General features: G+C 28.1%; 2 protein-coding genes across 2 annotated transcripts; both read right to left on the bottom strand.

Moving 5' to 3' along the window:
* Positions 1–4689: 4689 nt before the first annotated feature.
* LOC123295404 lies at positions 4690–7057 on the bottom strand. Its single transcript, XM_044876744.1, has 2 exons — positions 6429–7057; positions 4690–5808 (listed from the first exon to the last, which is right to left on the bottom strand). The coding sequence occupies exons 1-2, from the start codon at positions 6895–6897 to the stop codon at positions 4808–4810; spliced, it is 1470 nt and encodes a 489-aa protein (XP_044732679.1). The 5' UTR covers positions 6898–7057; the 3' UTR covers positions 4690–4807.
* Positions 7058–13371: 6314 nt separating this feature from the next.
* Positions 13372–14991, bottom strand: LOC123296215 (cullin-2-like). The gene is made up of 3 exons (XM_044877676.1): positions 14781–14991; positions 14245–14552; positions 13372–13872 (listed from the first exon to the last, which is right to left on the bottom strand). Exons 1-3 carry the CDS (start codon positions 14989–14991, stop codon positions 13372–13374), a joined length of 1020 nt encoding a protein of 339 aa, XP_044733611.1.
* Positions 14992–15668: the final 677 nt, after the last annotated feature.

Below are 15668 nucleotides of genomic sequence, written 5' to 3'. Positions count from 1 at the left end.
AAAAAAATAAATTAAAAAATCTGACTGCGTTGAATAAAAACTGAAAAGAAAAAAATAAGTCCATTAATTTATATAGCGACTTTGACAGTCGGACCCATGAAAATCCAGATCGGTTAAAATCTTCCCAATAATGGGTCCCGACTGTTCAAGTCGCTATGTAAACTACTGGACTTGTTTATTTCTTTTTAGTTTTTATTTAACGCAGCCGGGTTTTTGGATTTTTACTGGCTCACTATTGGCCATAGTTAAGTAAATAAACATATTCACAAAATTAATTCCACCGGGAAAGATCTCTGAATATTTTGCCATGAACAGGAGGCAACTGGAATACACATTGTGTGTGAATGCGAAAGCATCTTTCTCTCAAACGACAACCATCACTTGGAATGGACTGTTCTCCATTTAGGAGAAATAAAATGAAATGTCGCCCAGGAACATCCTAAAGTTTATTAAAGCTGTAGAGCTTCTGGACCACCTTTGAAGAAAAATAAATACAAACTTGACCACGTTACAAATATCTTCTAAAACCTACTACTTACTCAAACCTACCTAATCTAATCTAAATATATAAAATTGGAAAGAAATCGCTTCCTGGTGTAACTATCTCTAAATCTCAGACTTATATTCCAATTTAAAAACTGACTTGTTTGACACGGTGATGTCATTTTTTTCTAAAATTTATGGTGCTGATTCTGGTGGGTTCATCGGGGACGATGGGATGGGACGTTCATAATCATACCTACCATAAAAACTCAAAATATTTATATAAAAAATTCTGAAATTTTCGAATTTTTTGCAAATATTATGAAAAACTTGATATCTCTCATTTGATTACCTTATAAAGAAATATTGGTATAAATGAAATAAAAAAACTGAATGCATGCTATACATTGAATATATTTACAAATTGTTTTTATAAAATTGAAAGTTATTTTACAATACATCATTTTAATAATATCTATTTAGTTAATTTACATACATTTTTATGATTTATATTCAGTCATATATATATTATATATTTATATAAATGTTTTTAGCATTTGGCTAAAAACTGTTTATTTAAATCTTTTTATGTAAACAGAAATCAATTCGAAATCAAGAGTTAAAACAAGCACGAAAGCTGTAGCAAACAACATTTTCAATTCAAATGTCTCTTTGAATTTTGAAACTTGTTTGATATTTTATTTGTACAAAAAGTCTGTTTTCATTTGATGGGAAAAACTGTTAAATTTGTTCCTAAAATTTAAGAAGGCTGACTCTTGTCCAGGGTTCGAATTAAAATTAAATCAGTTAAAAGATCATTAATCTACACACGAAGATTATCTTTTTTCGCACATCGTAACTGGCGGAAAAGTTAAAGCTGGGCTAAAATTTATTTTTATTAAAAATTTTGTAATTTTTCTATCTTCAGGTTTATGTTTTTAAAAACCCGATTTTATTAATAAGAAAAAATTTTCATGAGATTATTTTTTCGAGAAATAGAGATATTCACCTATGCGTTAAGGAACAAGAAACCAGCGTTCTTATGTATTATTAATTGACCTAAGCGATTTCGTACGTATCACTTAAACGTAATATTTAGAGAGCCTTAAACCCTCAAAGAACGCGGTTCAAGACTACTATGAACCCTAAAAGAAGATATGTAAAAATATAATTTTAAAATCATTCTATTTACATAATTAGATCTGTACATAAAAAATATGTATATATATATTAATATTAAATAATCGATACTGGCCATAATACTACAAGTACTTAGGTACATTTACAAAAAAATAAAAAGAAATAAATATATTTTAACAATAAAGTAGGCCATTCACATTATTAACTTTAATGAAACACATTTTTTTTAATTACATTTATACACAAAATAAAACACATCGAATTGCTTTTTTACTTAAAAACTAATATAACAAAAATTATGTCAATTTCATTTTGGTTTTTTTTAAAAATATCGCTGTACGTTGATTTATTTTTTATTCTTTTTTGCCATATTTGTAAATTTTCAAGGATGTTGTGGCTTAAGATTGAAAAAATAGTGAAGCATCGAATAAAGGTGACTATTCTACACATGTTTATGCAAACTCGAGAAGTTTTGTACGATCAAACAAACAAACTTGAATGTCTGCAGGGAAATTTTGCGCAATAATTTTAACTTTACAAGTCACTTGAGTATTGATTAATATACTCAAACGAAATAATGCAAACTTGTATAAATTTTCAATGCACAAACCTAACTGAACGTGTGTACCTTAAAAGGGATACGGAAAACAATTAAATCAGTAGTGATTACTAGTTAGTGATTTCTTACAAACCTGGTCTTTCAAATATTAAAAGAACATCAGGTATCAAATGAATTTATCGAAAGCTTTCAAATTATACTGGACTTTTTTAAAACTTAGTATAATTTTTACTATGCTTTTCCTTGTACTCGTTTGCTTCATTATGTTCTCAATCGTTGAATAATATAATTAATTAATAACAACCTAAATTGAGATGAATTCACGGATATGATTGTTATTTAAACAAATTAATGTTTATTTAAAATAACACGTTATGAAATAGGTCGATATCAATTTTAATCACAATTTTATTAATTCATGACAAATCTCTTTTGATTAAAAATTGAAAACTTTACATGTCGAAATTCATAATTAATAAATCGGTGATAATTTGTATCGATAATTAAGAATTTTTGAGGAATAGAATAATTAAAAAATACGAAACTAAATAATTATTAATTTTATCACAAAATACACTTTTAAACTACTCAGAAGATAAGAAAATTTAATTTAAAATTTGCATACCTAATAAACTTTCTGGTGAAGGTTTTTTTTAACAAGACTGAAAGTGTTTCTTTTTTAATATTTTTTAATTTAGTGACGCCTCAAAAATTTATAATTATGACTTATGTGAAAATTTGATTGAAATAGAATTTCTGTTTTAAAATAGAGTCGACATAATTTTGTTAAAATGTTACATAAACTTTGGCGATTGATATTTTCTAGTTGTTAGCATGGCTAAATCAAACTTAGAAAAGAAAATGATTATTTACTAAAATCATTTTCTAGGCTGTTTTTTTTTTTTTTAAATTTTTTCATTATATTTTTAACATATTTACATTAAATTTATTCATGATAAATACTTTGTACAATTATTGAAATACTTTTTCTTAAATTTTTATTCTAAATTTTAAAAACAATAACATTTTAAATGAATTTTAAAATACAATATAATGATTAAAAATTTCAGCAATCATTTTTATTCAGAACATATAAAAAAAATTAATAAATTTTCACGGAAAATATCAAAATGCTAGACGATAAAATACCGATAATATGGCGTTTCATTTACAGTATCAAGAAAAATTAAAAAAAAAAAACATTTTTAATATTAAAATTTATTTTTGTTTCATATTATATATATTATGTTTCTGATAAGTAAGCTTGGAAGAAAATAATTTATAATTGTATATAAAATTTATTTTGAAATGTTCTTGCTTAAAAAATTTTCGATATAAAAACTATGATCTGATTTTTCGAGAAAAATATAATCAACAATTTATTTTTAAACAAAAAATATTTATTTTGATACACAGTAATATACAAAACTTATTTTTTTAATCTACACTTTACCACAAAAGCTGTTCTTGAAAGAGTTTAGACATCGTTAAGCTTAATAAAATGACTACATTTATTATTTTTAGTGGTATTAGTGATGGTGACTGAATTCGATTATTATAAATACTTTCGTTAAAAAATGCATCATTATTTTCTTTTAATGTGCGTTTTTTATTTTGGCAATAAAACAAAATCCTAAACGAGTTTTGTCACTATTCGGATCGAAATAAGGTATTTACCCAAATTGTGTTAATAGGTAGAATAATTTTTTAAATCTCTAACCTAGATAGCAATACTTGCATATGACGTCATATGTATTTCTGAACTCAGAAAAATGGAGGTCTGAAATATATTCCTTTTTATAAATTAGCCTGCTATACGGGAAAATGTTTTGCTACATAAATTTTGTCATACGCCATTACAAGCGCCTTTTTTATAAGTTCACCGCGTTTGGCTATTATTAATTAAAAATCATACTTTTTGGTTTTCTTTTTAATTTAAAGGTTTTTGTTGCTTAGTTTATTGGTACAAAAATTATAATATACGCTTAATTCTTAAGTCTCTCAATTGTTTATTGCGAGATGTTCCTGTTTGATTCCCAGAAATTGTATATAATTTCTTACAATTCAGTTATTCTTATTCTTTCAAAAGCAATTGTCATATTTAATAGTATTATGCTGTCTCAACACTTGAAAAGGTATGTGTTTGTATTTTAGCTCTACTTGCATAAACTAATAATCTTTAATGAAGTTCGATTTATTTATATATTTATTTTGAATAAATATAAAATATATCTATTTCAGGAAAATTTTTTTTCAGACCTTGTCCTGCTTTGAGAATGTTTTAATCGTTCTCAAAAGATTCGTATTTTACGATCGGTTTATTTTGAATTATTTGATCTAACTAAAGTGACAAAACTCGATTTACATTTTTATATTTCTAATACTTAAAGAAACAGTTTGGTTAGTTCTTTTTTTTTTAATTATCTTACGTAATTATGAAACATAAAAACCTAATTACTGTATTTTTTTAAATGTTTTCTATTTTTTTTGTTTTGTACATTATAAAATTTTTCACATTTTCACTCACACAAAATATAAAACCAAACGGACAATTTTCAAACAACCATTCAATTAAATTATACAAACGAATATTTCCCATTGGGAAAATACGACTTAAAAAATGAATCACCTATTACTCCATCGACGTGTGTTAAACAATCGATCGTTATCTTGTAATGTTTTTCGAAATATTCGACGATATGGATTTAAATGTGAATTCGTTGAATAATATTTACTATTAATTCGTTCACTTGTTGTTTCTGGACTTTGAGATGAGTATATTGGATTATACCAGAATATGTTTCGATCACGACTTCGATGATTATATTCTGGTGTTTTAACTAATTGTTGATTCTCTAAAATGGCAGGTGGAATTAAACTACTACTAAGTGTTGGTATTGGAAAATTGATTTTAACAATTTCCTTTTCAGGTTGTTGATCAACAACTGTTGTTTCTTCTGGACTAGTTAAATTTTTTGTTTTGGCATTATCACTACTGTCGTTCCAACGTAAATGGAAAAATTGATTTTTAAAGTCCCCATTATGTGGAAACGTATTTCGAATTAAATCAAATTCCTCGAATGTTGATGTTTCTGATGTGCTTGAAATTGATTCTGTACTCACAGAAACATCACTTTCATAGGAATCATCTTCTGATGTTGGTATATCTTCTGTAGTTGTTTTTGCATCGTCGAAATCCGTTGTTGTTGTTGAATTAATTTCCGTGGTCGTTGAAACGCTTTCTGTTGTTGAAGTTAGTTCATCTTGATTAACTGTGGTACGATTATTTGACGATGTTGAATTTGGGAGTGCGTGGAATAAAATTATAATTGTTTCAGGATCATTTAAATTAAAATTATCGCTTTTATTTTGTGATGTATTCTCAACAGATTTATTTTCGTTGGATGTAGAAGGAACTTTAGTGTTTTCATCAACAGTTTGAGTTTCTCTTTCGATGGTTGGTGCCGGTTGATCATTTTGAAGAAAATCGTCGAGTAATGATAACACTGTTTCGTTACGTTCTAATGGTTTTACTTTGACCTCTGTTGTTAAATTTTTTAACAATTCTTTTGTTAACGAGATGATATTTAGTGTATTGTTGATACTGGTTAAATTCATTGACAAATCTGGAAAAGAAAATTCAAACATAAAGATTTTGATCTAATAATTAAATCGTGAAAGAACTACTTTTTAATATACTGATTTTATAAGTTTCAGAATCTTTTCGGTTTCTTGGCAAAATTATGAAGAGTTAATATATATAACAAAATTTTCTAGGTATCTTTTTGGGTGTTATGAAAACATGAAGAGAGTTTCTTTACTAAAATTTTTGAGTGAATCAAAATTGCATGAATTGTGCTTCGGAGGGCTTCCGCATCCACCGTATTCTCCAGATCAGGCCCCAGCCACTTCTTGCTGTTCTCAAAGTTCAAGAGAATGCTCGCTGGAAAGAGGTTTAGCGCCGATGAAGAGATAATCTTCGAAATTGAAACCTATTTTTAGGTCAGACAAATTGAATTATAAAAATGATATCGAAAATTGTATGGCCGCTATAATCGCTGTATTCGAAGGCAACTATGTTGAACAATAAAATCAAATTTTACCAAAAAAATGTGTATTACTATGTTAGCTTACAAACTTTTCAGCCCAACTAGCGTTGCGTAAGCCAAACAGCATTCTCAGAATTTCAAAAAGGCCGAAAGGACAAAGTGTAGGTACCATATAAATCTATTAAAAGAAAACTTACCATTTACAGGTGCAACCACAACCGTAAAATTTCCAGTATCATCATTACTAACATCACTCTCCATACTCTTCTCAATCGGTATATTTATTTGAAAAGGTCCCGTTGTTGGTGTATCAACCTCCTCATCCAAATCTTCATAATCGCTCGGATCGAATGAATTTTGTGAATTTAATTTCTGCACCAAAAATTCATAATGTGCATTTTGATCAATCTTCGTGACACATCGACCCATTGCATCTGATTGATATCCTTCGGCACACGGTGGCATTACAGTACTATGTGGTCGTACCGTAAATATTGACTTGGGTGTAATCTTACCAAATTTTGGTCGATTACTATCATGTATTAATAATAATGCCTCCCATTCTAAATCGCCGGCAGGTTGATCTAATGATTTCGATGGTCGCAATTCAACAAGTAATGTTTGTATAGAAAAAATTAATAAAATTAATGATATTCGTATATTCATTTTTTGTTATTTATACACGGCTTGTGAATGTTGTGTTGAGTGTTTGGCTCTTGGTTATAATAATTTCTTGATGTTGGAATCCGGTTACTTTTCAAGGTAACATTATTACACTCCCTCGAAATTTTTCATTATTTTGGATTTGTAAACGTGTTCTTTTAATTTCTTTATCATTGAATCTGAAACAAAAGAAAATTATTATTAGAAAATTAATTTTAGAATAAATTTATATCTTGATTATCGTTTTTATTGAATCGTTAGAAAAGCCTTTTCTTTGAAAATGGAAATGAGTTAGTCAGTGTCTTCCCGTTTAGATAAGCAGTGGAAATTTAATAGTGATGGCGCCTAAAGCTCCAACGAAATCTATAATACTATATATAGCCCAACTCGAGGCTGACTCAACTATACAAATTCTAAGGGACTACTAGACACGATAGAAAAATTTTTGCTTTTCAACGGGGAATTACTTGAAACCTAAGGGAAAAATCGAAAAGGCCCAACTTTTTCATTGCAACCCCCCGGAAAATGGGAATTATTCAAAATTATGTTTTCCGTTCTATACATATTTATTTTTTAGCGGAAAATTTGTTGCCGATATTAAAATTCATTTATGTTATTTTCCGTGACGCGAAGGCCTTTTCGAGTAAAGCGAGTTTACACTTATATACATCAACAGTTTTCGATAATGATTTTAACAGCAAAAATAAAATTTTTATGTTTTTGGCGCTCCTTGAATGTTGTAGGTTTCATATGCCTAAGCCTAATCTGCCACTAAAGATAAGTTGATTGTTTATATTTCATGAGTTAAATAACAATATTTATGACATTTAACCGCAAAAACTTGGTGAAAAATATTTGCGACATCATTGTAGATATAATTTGTTTTTGTTTCGAACAAGAAAGTAGAGAAATAGTCGGATATGTCTCATGAAATTCCTTGACTTTCCCTTGAATATTCTAACGTTTCCTTAAAAATTCTTCGATTGTATCTTAATTATTTCAAAAATATTCGTGATAATTTTTACGTTTTGCTTTACTTGAGTTGCGTAAACAAAATACTCTTCTAGATATTTCAGACTTCAGTTGTTTATAACAAAAACAGAATAATTCTTACATGTGGCTTAACCATATAAAACAATTATTCAATGATCATAACAATTATCTCATTGACCCTGTGCAAACAGCCGACTATAGCTCATTATTTATTCTACGCCAGTTACTGTCTAGTGGCTAGTCGGCACTGTGTAAGCTAGCCTTGGAGGAAGTCGGAACAAGACGTAGAGGTTGTTTCTTATACTTTTTGTTACTCTTACACCAATATATTTGGGTTTATTGGTAGGAAGGGGACTAAATTGCTTTAGACCAAGTGGCATTTGTTTTAGTAGATAACATTGGCGCAAAGACTATCTATCATCTATTAGTGCACTTCCGGTGTAATTGAAGTTTAAGGTAGCCAATGATGTGTTACCGTTAACTGTTAGTTGAAGATTCAGAACTCAATTTAATATCATTTTAAATCTTCTTCATACAGGGTGGGCCAGATTGAATCTAGGTCTTCGGGTTTCTTTAATAGCCAATATGGTTCCTAAACGGTAAGAGATAGAATAATAATTTAAATTAGAAAATTGATCTTCATAAAAAAAAGCTAACAATTTTTGCATTTTCGTAGGAAATGCGACTTAAAGATATGCCATTATTGCATTTAATGGAAAGAAAGCACGCTAAGTACGGAAAAATGCTTTAGTTAAAAGTTGTCAAGGGCAATAGAGGACATTCGCCTGTGACTTTGACCTAGAATTATCGATAAACTTTAAGCGTTTTTTTTTTCGATTAAATGCAATAATGACATATTTCTAATAAAGAAATCCAAAAATTAACTCTAACCTGATGTCAGAACATTATGCCCTCCACCAACTTTTGCCCTGTACAACTTTTGTGCAAGTTTTTTTTTTTTTTTTTTATTGATTAACTACAAGACGAGATATTTAAGTGTATAGATTAATGGTCCACTCTGTATATTCGAACAGTTAAGGGTTTTGGGGTAAATTTAACAAATTTTTTTCACGTAATTTTTGAGCTCCAAATGTTTCTTTTCTGTGCTATAACAGTTGTCTTATGTTCATATCCTGAATTTACTAAATCAAACATGTATAGAATTGGAAAATTAATTTTTCCAATTCCTTTAGGCAATTTCACCGATAAAAATCTATATGAATTCTCTCAAATTTATAATGCTCATATAATTTCTTATTTAAAGGAAAAACTTAATTACTAATTAATGTGTTAATTTTAGAAATGAAATAACATAAAAAAAATTGCGCATCTTATATAAAGTATTTCAACAGAATTTATTTGTCGCTTCAAGTGATCATCCCAAGTAGGAAATTATTCTTCGCGTACGGTATTCTCAAAAGATAAGATCTCGAAAAACAATTAATTTATTGTAGCATTCACATTCAGTTGTTTGTTCGGCATCAATTAAATAAATTAGTAAAAAATTATCTGACAAAAATATCTGTGTATCATACATAACCTATTAAATATAGTTTGAAGAATTAATAATTAATTATACCATTGTTTAGGATCAATTAATATTAATAAAAACATATATAACTGATTTAATTATATCAATATTTTTGTTATGTTTGAAGTCTTTGAAAAGAAAACATCTGGAGTTTTCTATTTAAAAAAAGTTTACGCTGTGGGTGAGTTCAAATTAAGGCTTAGTCTTCCCCAGGGCCCAGACGCCCGCGCAGTAGCCCGGTAACGGAATTGAAGAGCACGCCCGGAGACGCGAATACAGAGAGTTTTGTTCGTAGTTCCTTCTTGTTTAAACTCAACCAACTCTGATAAAAACCGAGTAAAAGGGACACGAGGCACAAATGCAAGTATAAGTGAACTTTTAATCTGTTCTCTCGTCGATGGCTTTTATAGTAATTTTAGGTTTTGAGGTTATGTTACCATCAACTTTATTTATACATATAATAATTACATACACGACTGTTTTTTTACCAATATTACGTCACCAAAATGGCTGACAGCGTTTTTGCGAGAATAAAACAGGTTTAAAATTTAATTTAATTTTATGGTAAGAAAGCGTGTTTAGTTTGCAGAAATATATTATTTTGTGACTTTTTATAAGGAAAATCAACGTTTTGAAGTACTTTTTCAAACATAGTAGAATACCCTATTACGAAATATCGCATCTCGGTAGAGTAAATGTTTTCAGCTTTACAGGTTGTTGTACAATAAGAAAGAATAAATATCATTGATAAAAGTATGATGTGCTTTGCTTAGCTTACACGGGCGTAACGATTTTCCTCAGCAAAAATAATAATTCTAAATATTGTGTTACAACAAGTATCCTATTAATTTATTTAATATTCAATCAAATTACCAAAATATAAAAAAGATCTTAATGTGATTTCTTAGAAAAACATATCTGTACTTGAATTGAAATAGTAGCGGTTTTCATCAAAAGTAATCCTCCAGGTAAAATTTTTGATTAATATCTATCTCTATCTCTAATAATTCACTAATAAATTTTATAATCAAAATTGCGTATCTCTTTTAATTCATTTCCTTATTATAAAATAAAAATATAAAATGTATATAATTATTATTCTTAAATTATTAATTTATAAAACACATCATATTTTAATAATTCATGTATTTTATTTTAATTATTTATTTTGAGTGCATATTATTTTTTTTTTTACAGAATATATACAACTTGTAATAAAATTGCCTTGAAGATGTGGTTATTTTGCAAAATATTTTATTTTATTGTATTTTGATTATGTAGTTTTCTATTATTTTATTTGTTAATAACTCAATCTTTTTTAGATTGTAGGTAATTTTTGTCACTGTTGTAAGTGATGAACAAAAGACATGGCCTACTGACGAAAAAAAATGAGATTTAGGCGTCCACTTGTAAGCTGTAGCCTCGTCAACAACCAAACTGCCGTACACCACGTGATAAGATACACATACTTTTCGCCTGACCGACTTTTAATGTTTTCCAAGAGGATACTGTGGGGGGGATTAATGGGTAGATAAATTTGGGTGATTTTCATAGCCAAAAGTTAAATAAACTAAGCCTTCTGTTAATTCTAAACAATTATGTACTGCTGAAATGCGAACCCATAACCTCCTAGTTCAAATAAACGCCCATTTTATAATCTTAATAAACTACAATACGTTTAATAAACATAACCACTTTTACCCTCAATTAATCGTAATTTGTTTATATTAAAGTAAGAATGCATCTTTTCTATATATTTATGTATATATGAAATATACATAGTAAGAATATTAAGTTTAGTCCCAAGTTTGTAACGCTTTAAGATATTGATACTACCAACAAAATTTTGGTATAAGTGTTAATAAAATCACCTAATTAGTCCATTTCCGTTTGTCTGCCTGTCCGTCTGACAACACGATAACTCAAAAACGAAAAAAGATATCAAGCGGAAATTTATAGCGTGTTAAGGATGTAAAAAGTGAGGTCGATTTCGTAAATGAGCAACATAGGTCAACTCTTCCATCTTGTAAACCGTTAGAAATAGAATAAAAGTTTAAATGTTCCGTATAAAAAAATAAACAACTTTTGTTTGAAACATTTTTTCTTAAACATCACTGTTTACCCGTGAGAATTCAAATTAGGTGCAAATTATACAGTTCGTGTTATATGGGAATGTCAGTTATATGTGTGTGACATGTATCTATGTGTGGCTACCTTTCTTTACTTACATGACGTAAAAATCAAACGATTCCGTAATCAACACTATCTATACATGGTATTTCAACAATTAACTCAGTCAATTGTTTGTTTTCACTTTTTTTTTTAAATATATTTCATCTTGAACTTCATCAGACAAATCTTAAAGAGATAAAAAATCTGTTAAGTTATTTAGATCCTGGTTCATAAAACAATACTTAAATTTCTTTCTATAAAGAGTGAAAGTTTACTATGATCATTAAAAAAAACACAGATATATAGATGCATTATTGTAATTTGAGAGGTAAACATAAAATTATACTTTACACCCGTGACTAATAGATAAATGGGACATTGAACTTTTGTAAAATATATACAAACAAGTCCCTATATAGTAATTATTATTTGTTAGCTTAGTTAGTTTAGCTTTGTGTATTATATTATTATAACACCATTACAACGTTAGCTGCATCAATAATGATTATATAAAAAGTGTTATACTTACATAACAAAAGCATGATGTATATAAACAGTTAAGACTTAATGGAGGAGAAAAAATATATGAACTCTATTTTCTTGCGAATTCTAAAAAAGAAAATGAAGAGGTTTGCTAAGACATACTCGTAAATACTCGTTTCGAGAAACAATAAGTATATTTGATTTTTTTTTACCAAACGCGATATATTAATCTTTATTTTTAACCCCGGAACCAAAAAAAAGGGGTGTAATAAGTTTGACCGCTATGTGTGTCTACTGTCTGTCTGTGGCATCGCATCGTCTAAACAGATTTGTACCACAAAAATTTTATGGGGGTGCTTTAAAATTTTGTAAAGATCACTTATTTAGAAACACATTGAAATGCGCGAATTGTCGCGGCGAATGTTGAAACCAGTTTTTTTTTTTAGGAAATCGAAATTTCAATTCCACTAATGCATACCATAGCATAATAATCTTGTTAACAAATGAAAACAAACAATTGACTGAGTTAATTGTGGAATACCCTGTATAGAAAGTGTTGAATATCAGTGGTTCCATTATTTTTTTTTTTTATAAATTAGAAGAGTTTAAAAAACCAACACAATTATGGCCTTTGGCCGTCATTTATTTGGTTTTCTAGAATTTTTTTTCGTTTTTCGAAAATGTTTCACAAGATCACTAGTTGAAGCTACCTACAAATTTTCAACTCCTATATCTTTCCTTGCCTTAGAGTTTTGGAGAAAACGAACACCTAAGTTTTGTTCTAATTTGCGCCATCACGGGTAAATAGTGATGTTTACGAAAAATTGTTTATTTTTTTATAACGAACATTTTTTATGTTTCCACTTTTTTCTATCTCTAATGATTTTACAAGACCCAATTGACCTATGTTGCTCATTTACGAACTCAGCTTCACTTTTTACGTCCTGGGCACGCTCTAAAAATGTCAGCTTGAAAACTCTTATCGATTCTGAGTTATCGTGCTGACAGACAGACGGACAGACCGACAACCGCAAATGGTTTAATTAGGTGATTTTATGATCATCTATATCAATATTTTGTTCATAGCTTCAATATTTTTAAGCGTTATAAATTTGGAACTAAACTTAGTATACCTTGATATATATATATTATATATATAATAGGGTATAAAAAAGAAAACTGTTAATAATAGTGGCAAGATATTTTATTAAATTATTTCAATAACAAATAGGAAAAGGAAATACATACAAAACGAAAAAACAAAAATGAAAGAATGATATCGAAAAAAAAACAATATATTAAGCACTATAATTATAACATTCTGGATCTTTTTCATCACGTGACAAATAAGCTTTTTCAATTAATGTCTCAATTGATGATTTAATTAAATTAATTGTCGGTGAAAATTGTGCTTTACATTTTATCTTAAATATTTCCTCAATTAACGCATTATGTTTTAATTGTTTATGCATTTTCATAATACGCACAATAGCCGCTTGTAAATAAACTTGACGATCTTTTTCAACCGATGCACAAACTTCTAAATCGGATCCTTCTCCAATCCTTGTTTGTGGATTTACGGTTAATTTTTGTGTTATCGGTGATATCCGTAATTTTGTACGTTTATGTGAAAAATTTAAATTTAAAATTAATTTTGTATCAGTTGAAATTTCTGTGTGATTATTTTCAAGTAATAATAGTTTTAAATCGAGTAATCCATTTAAGTGTCGTTTAAAAATATCGTCAAATGTCATTGCTGTATTCGATAAGATATCGTTAACAGTTAAATGATCAATTGTCTCAAATTGATGTAAGATAATTAAATGTGGCGTGGATAAAGTTAGATAATATGTTTGTTTTAAATAATTTAATTTTACATCAACCATACTTAAATTAAATAACCATTGTAACTTTTTTCCACTGTAATTTTTACTATAAAATTGTTCAAATACTTGAATACATTTTTGAAATTCTGTACAACTAACGTAATTTTGATTATCAAAAATGCTTTGTAAGGGCCAAGCACCCGATTGTAAAATATTCATATGACAATCAATCAAATAAATCTTTTTCGACATTAAATATAAACTAAATTTAAAATTTAAATCGGAACTTAAACAAATATCTGTATACATGCGATGTAACTTATTAATAAAATCATATCCACATACATTTTTTAATTTGTTTATCATTAATTCTTCGATATTCATATCACTCTGTTTGTAGATTAAACGTTTCGCTAATAAACGACTATAAAATTTATGAAAATAATCTTTATCATCTAAATATCGGAATATTATAATAATTCTATCTAACTTGATTGTAAATTCTATTTCATCATGTTCTGTTGAAATCGCTGATTTCTTTATTAAATTATCACAATATTTTGCAAGAAATCCAGCTGATTTACAAATTGTTTTTGGATCATTTTTATAGTTAATTATATGTGCACATGCGCGATCTAATATTCGATGAAAGTCTTTATCATTATTAAAAATTCGTACAATTATATTCGAATATTTCTCATGTAATTTTAATACATTTTCAACAAATTGAGTGTAATTGTTCTTTTTTATTAACGTCAAACCATCATCTATGATAAATTCATAGAGAATATCTAGTAATTTTACTAAACCGTTATTCACACGTTTAAGGAGGGGATAAATTTCTTTAAATTCTTCAATATTATTCTTAATTATTTTTGTACATTCTTTATTAATGTAAGGTAAATGATTTTCAATCATTTCAGACAAAATAATCTGTGTGATTTTATTATCGCTACTAGGATCTAAATATTTTTGCGATCGTAAACTTTCTTCTCCTAATTTACGTGTTACTTCGTTTAAATAAGAGATAATATCACCGGTTTTAATTACGTTTTTCGATAGATTTTTGAAATGTTTCGCACATACTTGCATGTAGTGTTCTTCAAACAGATCCTTGTAAATTGAGTTATTTTGATGATATTCATCGATTATTTTAAAACTGTGTATGCAACCATGAATTATATATGCATCAGTATATTTATTGTAATATTTGGGCTGTTCACGATCATTTTTCAAGCATTGAATGATTAACGATATTAATTGATTAATGATTTCAGGTGTTAAGATAATTTTTCTCCACAAACGTATTCCCAATTCACCAATTTCATATTTATCTAAATTTTCGTTGCTATCATTGGGAATACAAAATGAATTGTATATAGATTGGATTTCTTTTTTTATATATAGTTGGTTCAAATGAATGAATAGCGTTTGGAGGTGTTTCATACCTACAGTTTGAAAATGTTGATATTAGATGAAACATGTCATGTCATAAATTTATTAAAATATTAAAGTAAAATACAAGTGGGCTAAGCAGGATCCGTTATAGCTATTTAGGCGCACCGGGCAAAAAAAATATTTGCCGCTCTTTACAATCATACCATATACAGGATGATTTTATAAGTTGACATATACATGAGACTCGAAATAAATTTAATCGAGGAAAATTTTTCAAACGAAAAATATTAGTTTCAAAGGGACATATCTTAAACCGGCATCGAATTCGATACGAAGTTTTCAAATTCAATTAAAACCTCACTCAGGTTCAT

Source organism: Chrysoperla carnea, chromosome 3, assembly GCF_905475395.1.
Source record: "Chrysoperla carnea chromosome 3, inChrCarn1.1, whole genome shotgun sequence".
NCBI classification, from domain to species: Eukaryota; Metazoa; Arthropoda; class Insecta; order Neuroptera; family Chrysopidae; genus Chrysoperla; species Chrysoperla carnea.
The sequence above is the reverse complement of the archived record's forward strand: the minus strand, read 5'-3'. Positions and strand labels throughout refer to the sequence as shown.

Bases quoted from the DNA above. Each gene is read 5' to 3' on its own strand.
- LOC123295404 (XM_044876744.1), bottom strand. From the start codon at position 6,897: ATGAATATACGAATATCATTAATTTTATTAATTTTTTCTATACAAACA. The intron at 5,809-6,428 runs GTAAGTTTTCTT...TTTCTTTTCCAG, and splicing joins TGTGGTTGCACCTGTAAATG to ATTTGTCAATGAATTTAACC.
- LOC123296215 (XM_044877676.1), bottom strand. From the start codon at position 14,991: ATGCAAGTATGTGCGAAACATTTCAAAAATCTATCGAAAAACGTAATT. The intron at 14,553-14,780 runs GTACAAAAATAA...ATAATGATAAAG, and splicing joins ACCTTACATTAATAAAGAAT to ACTTTCATCGAATATTAGAT. The intron at 13,873-14,244 runs GTATGTGGATAT...CATCAATTTGAG, and splicing joins TGATAAACAAATTAAAAAAT to ACAATTGATCATTTAACTGT.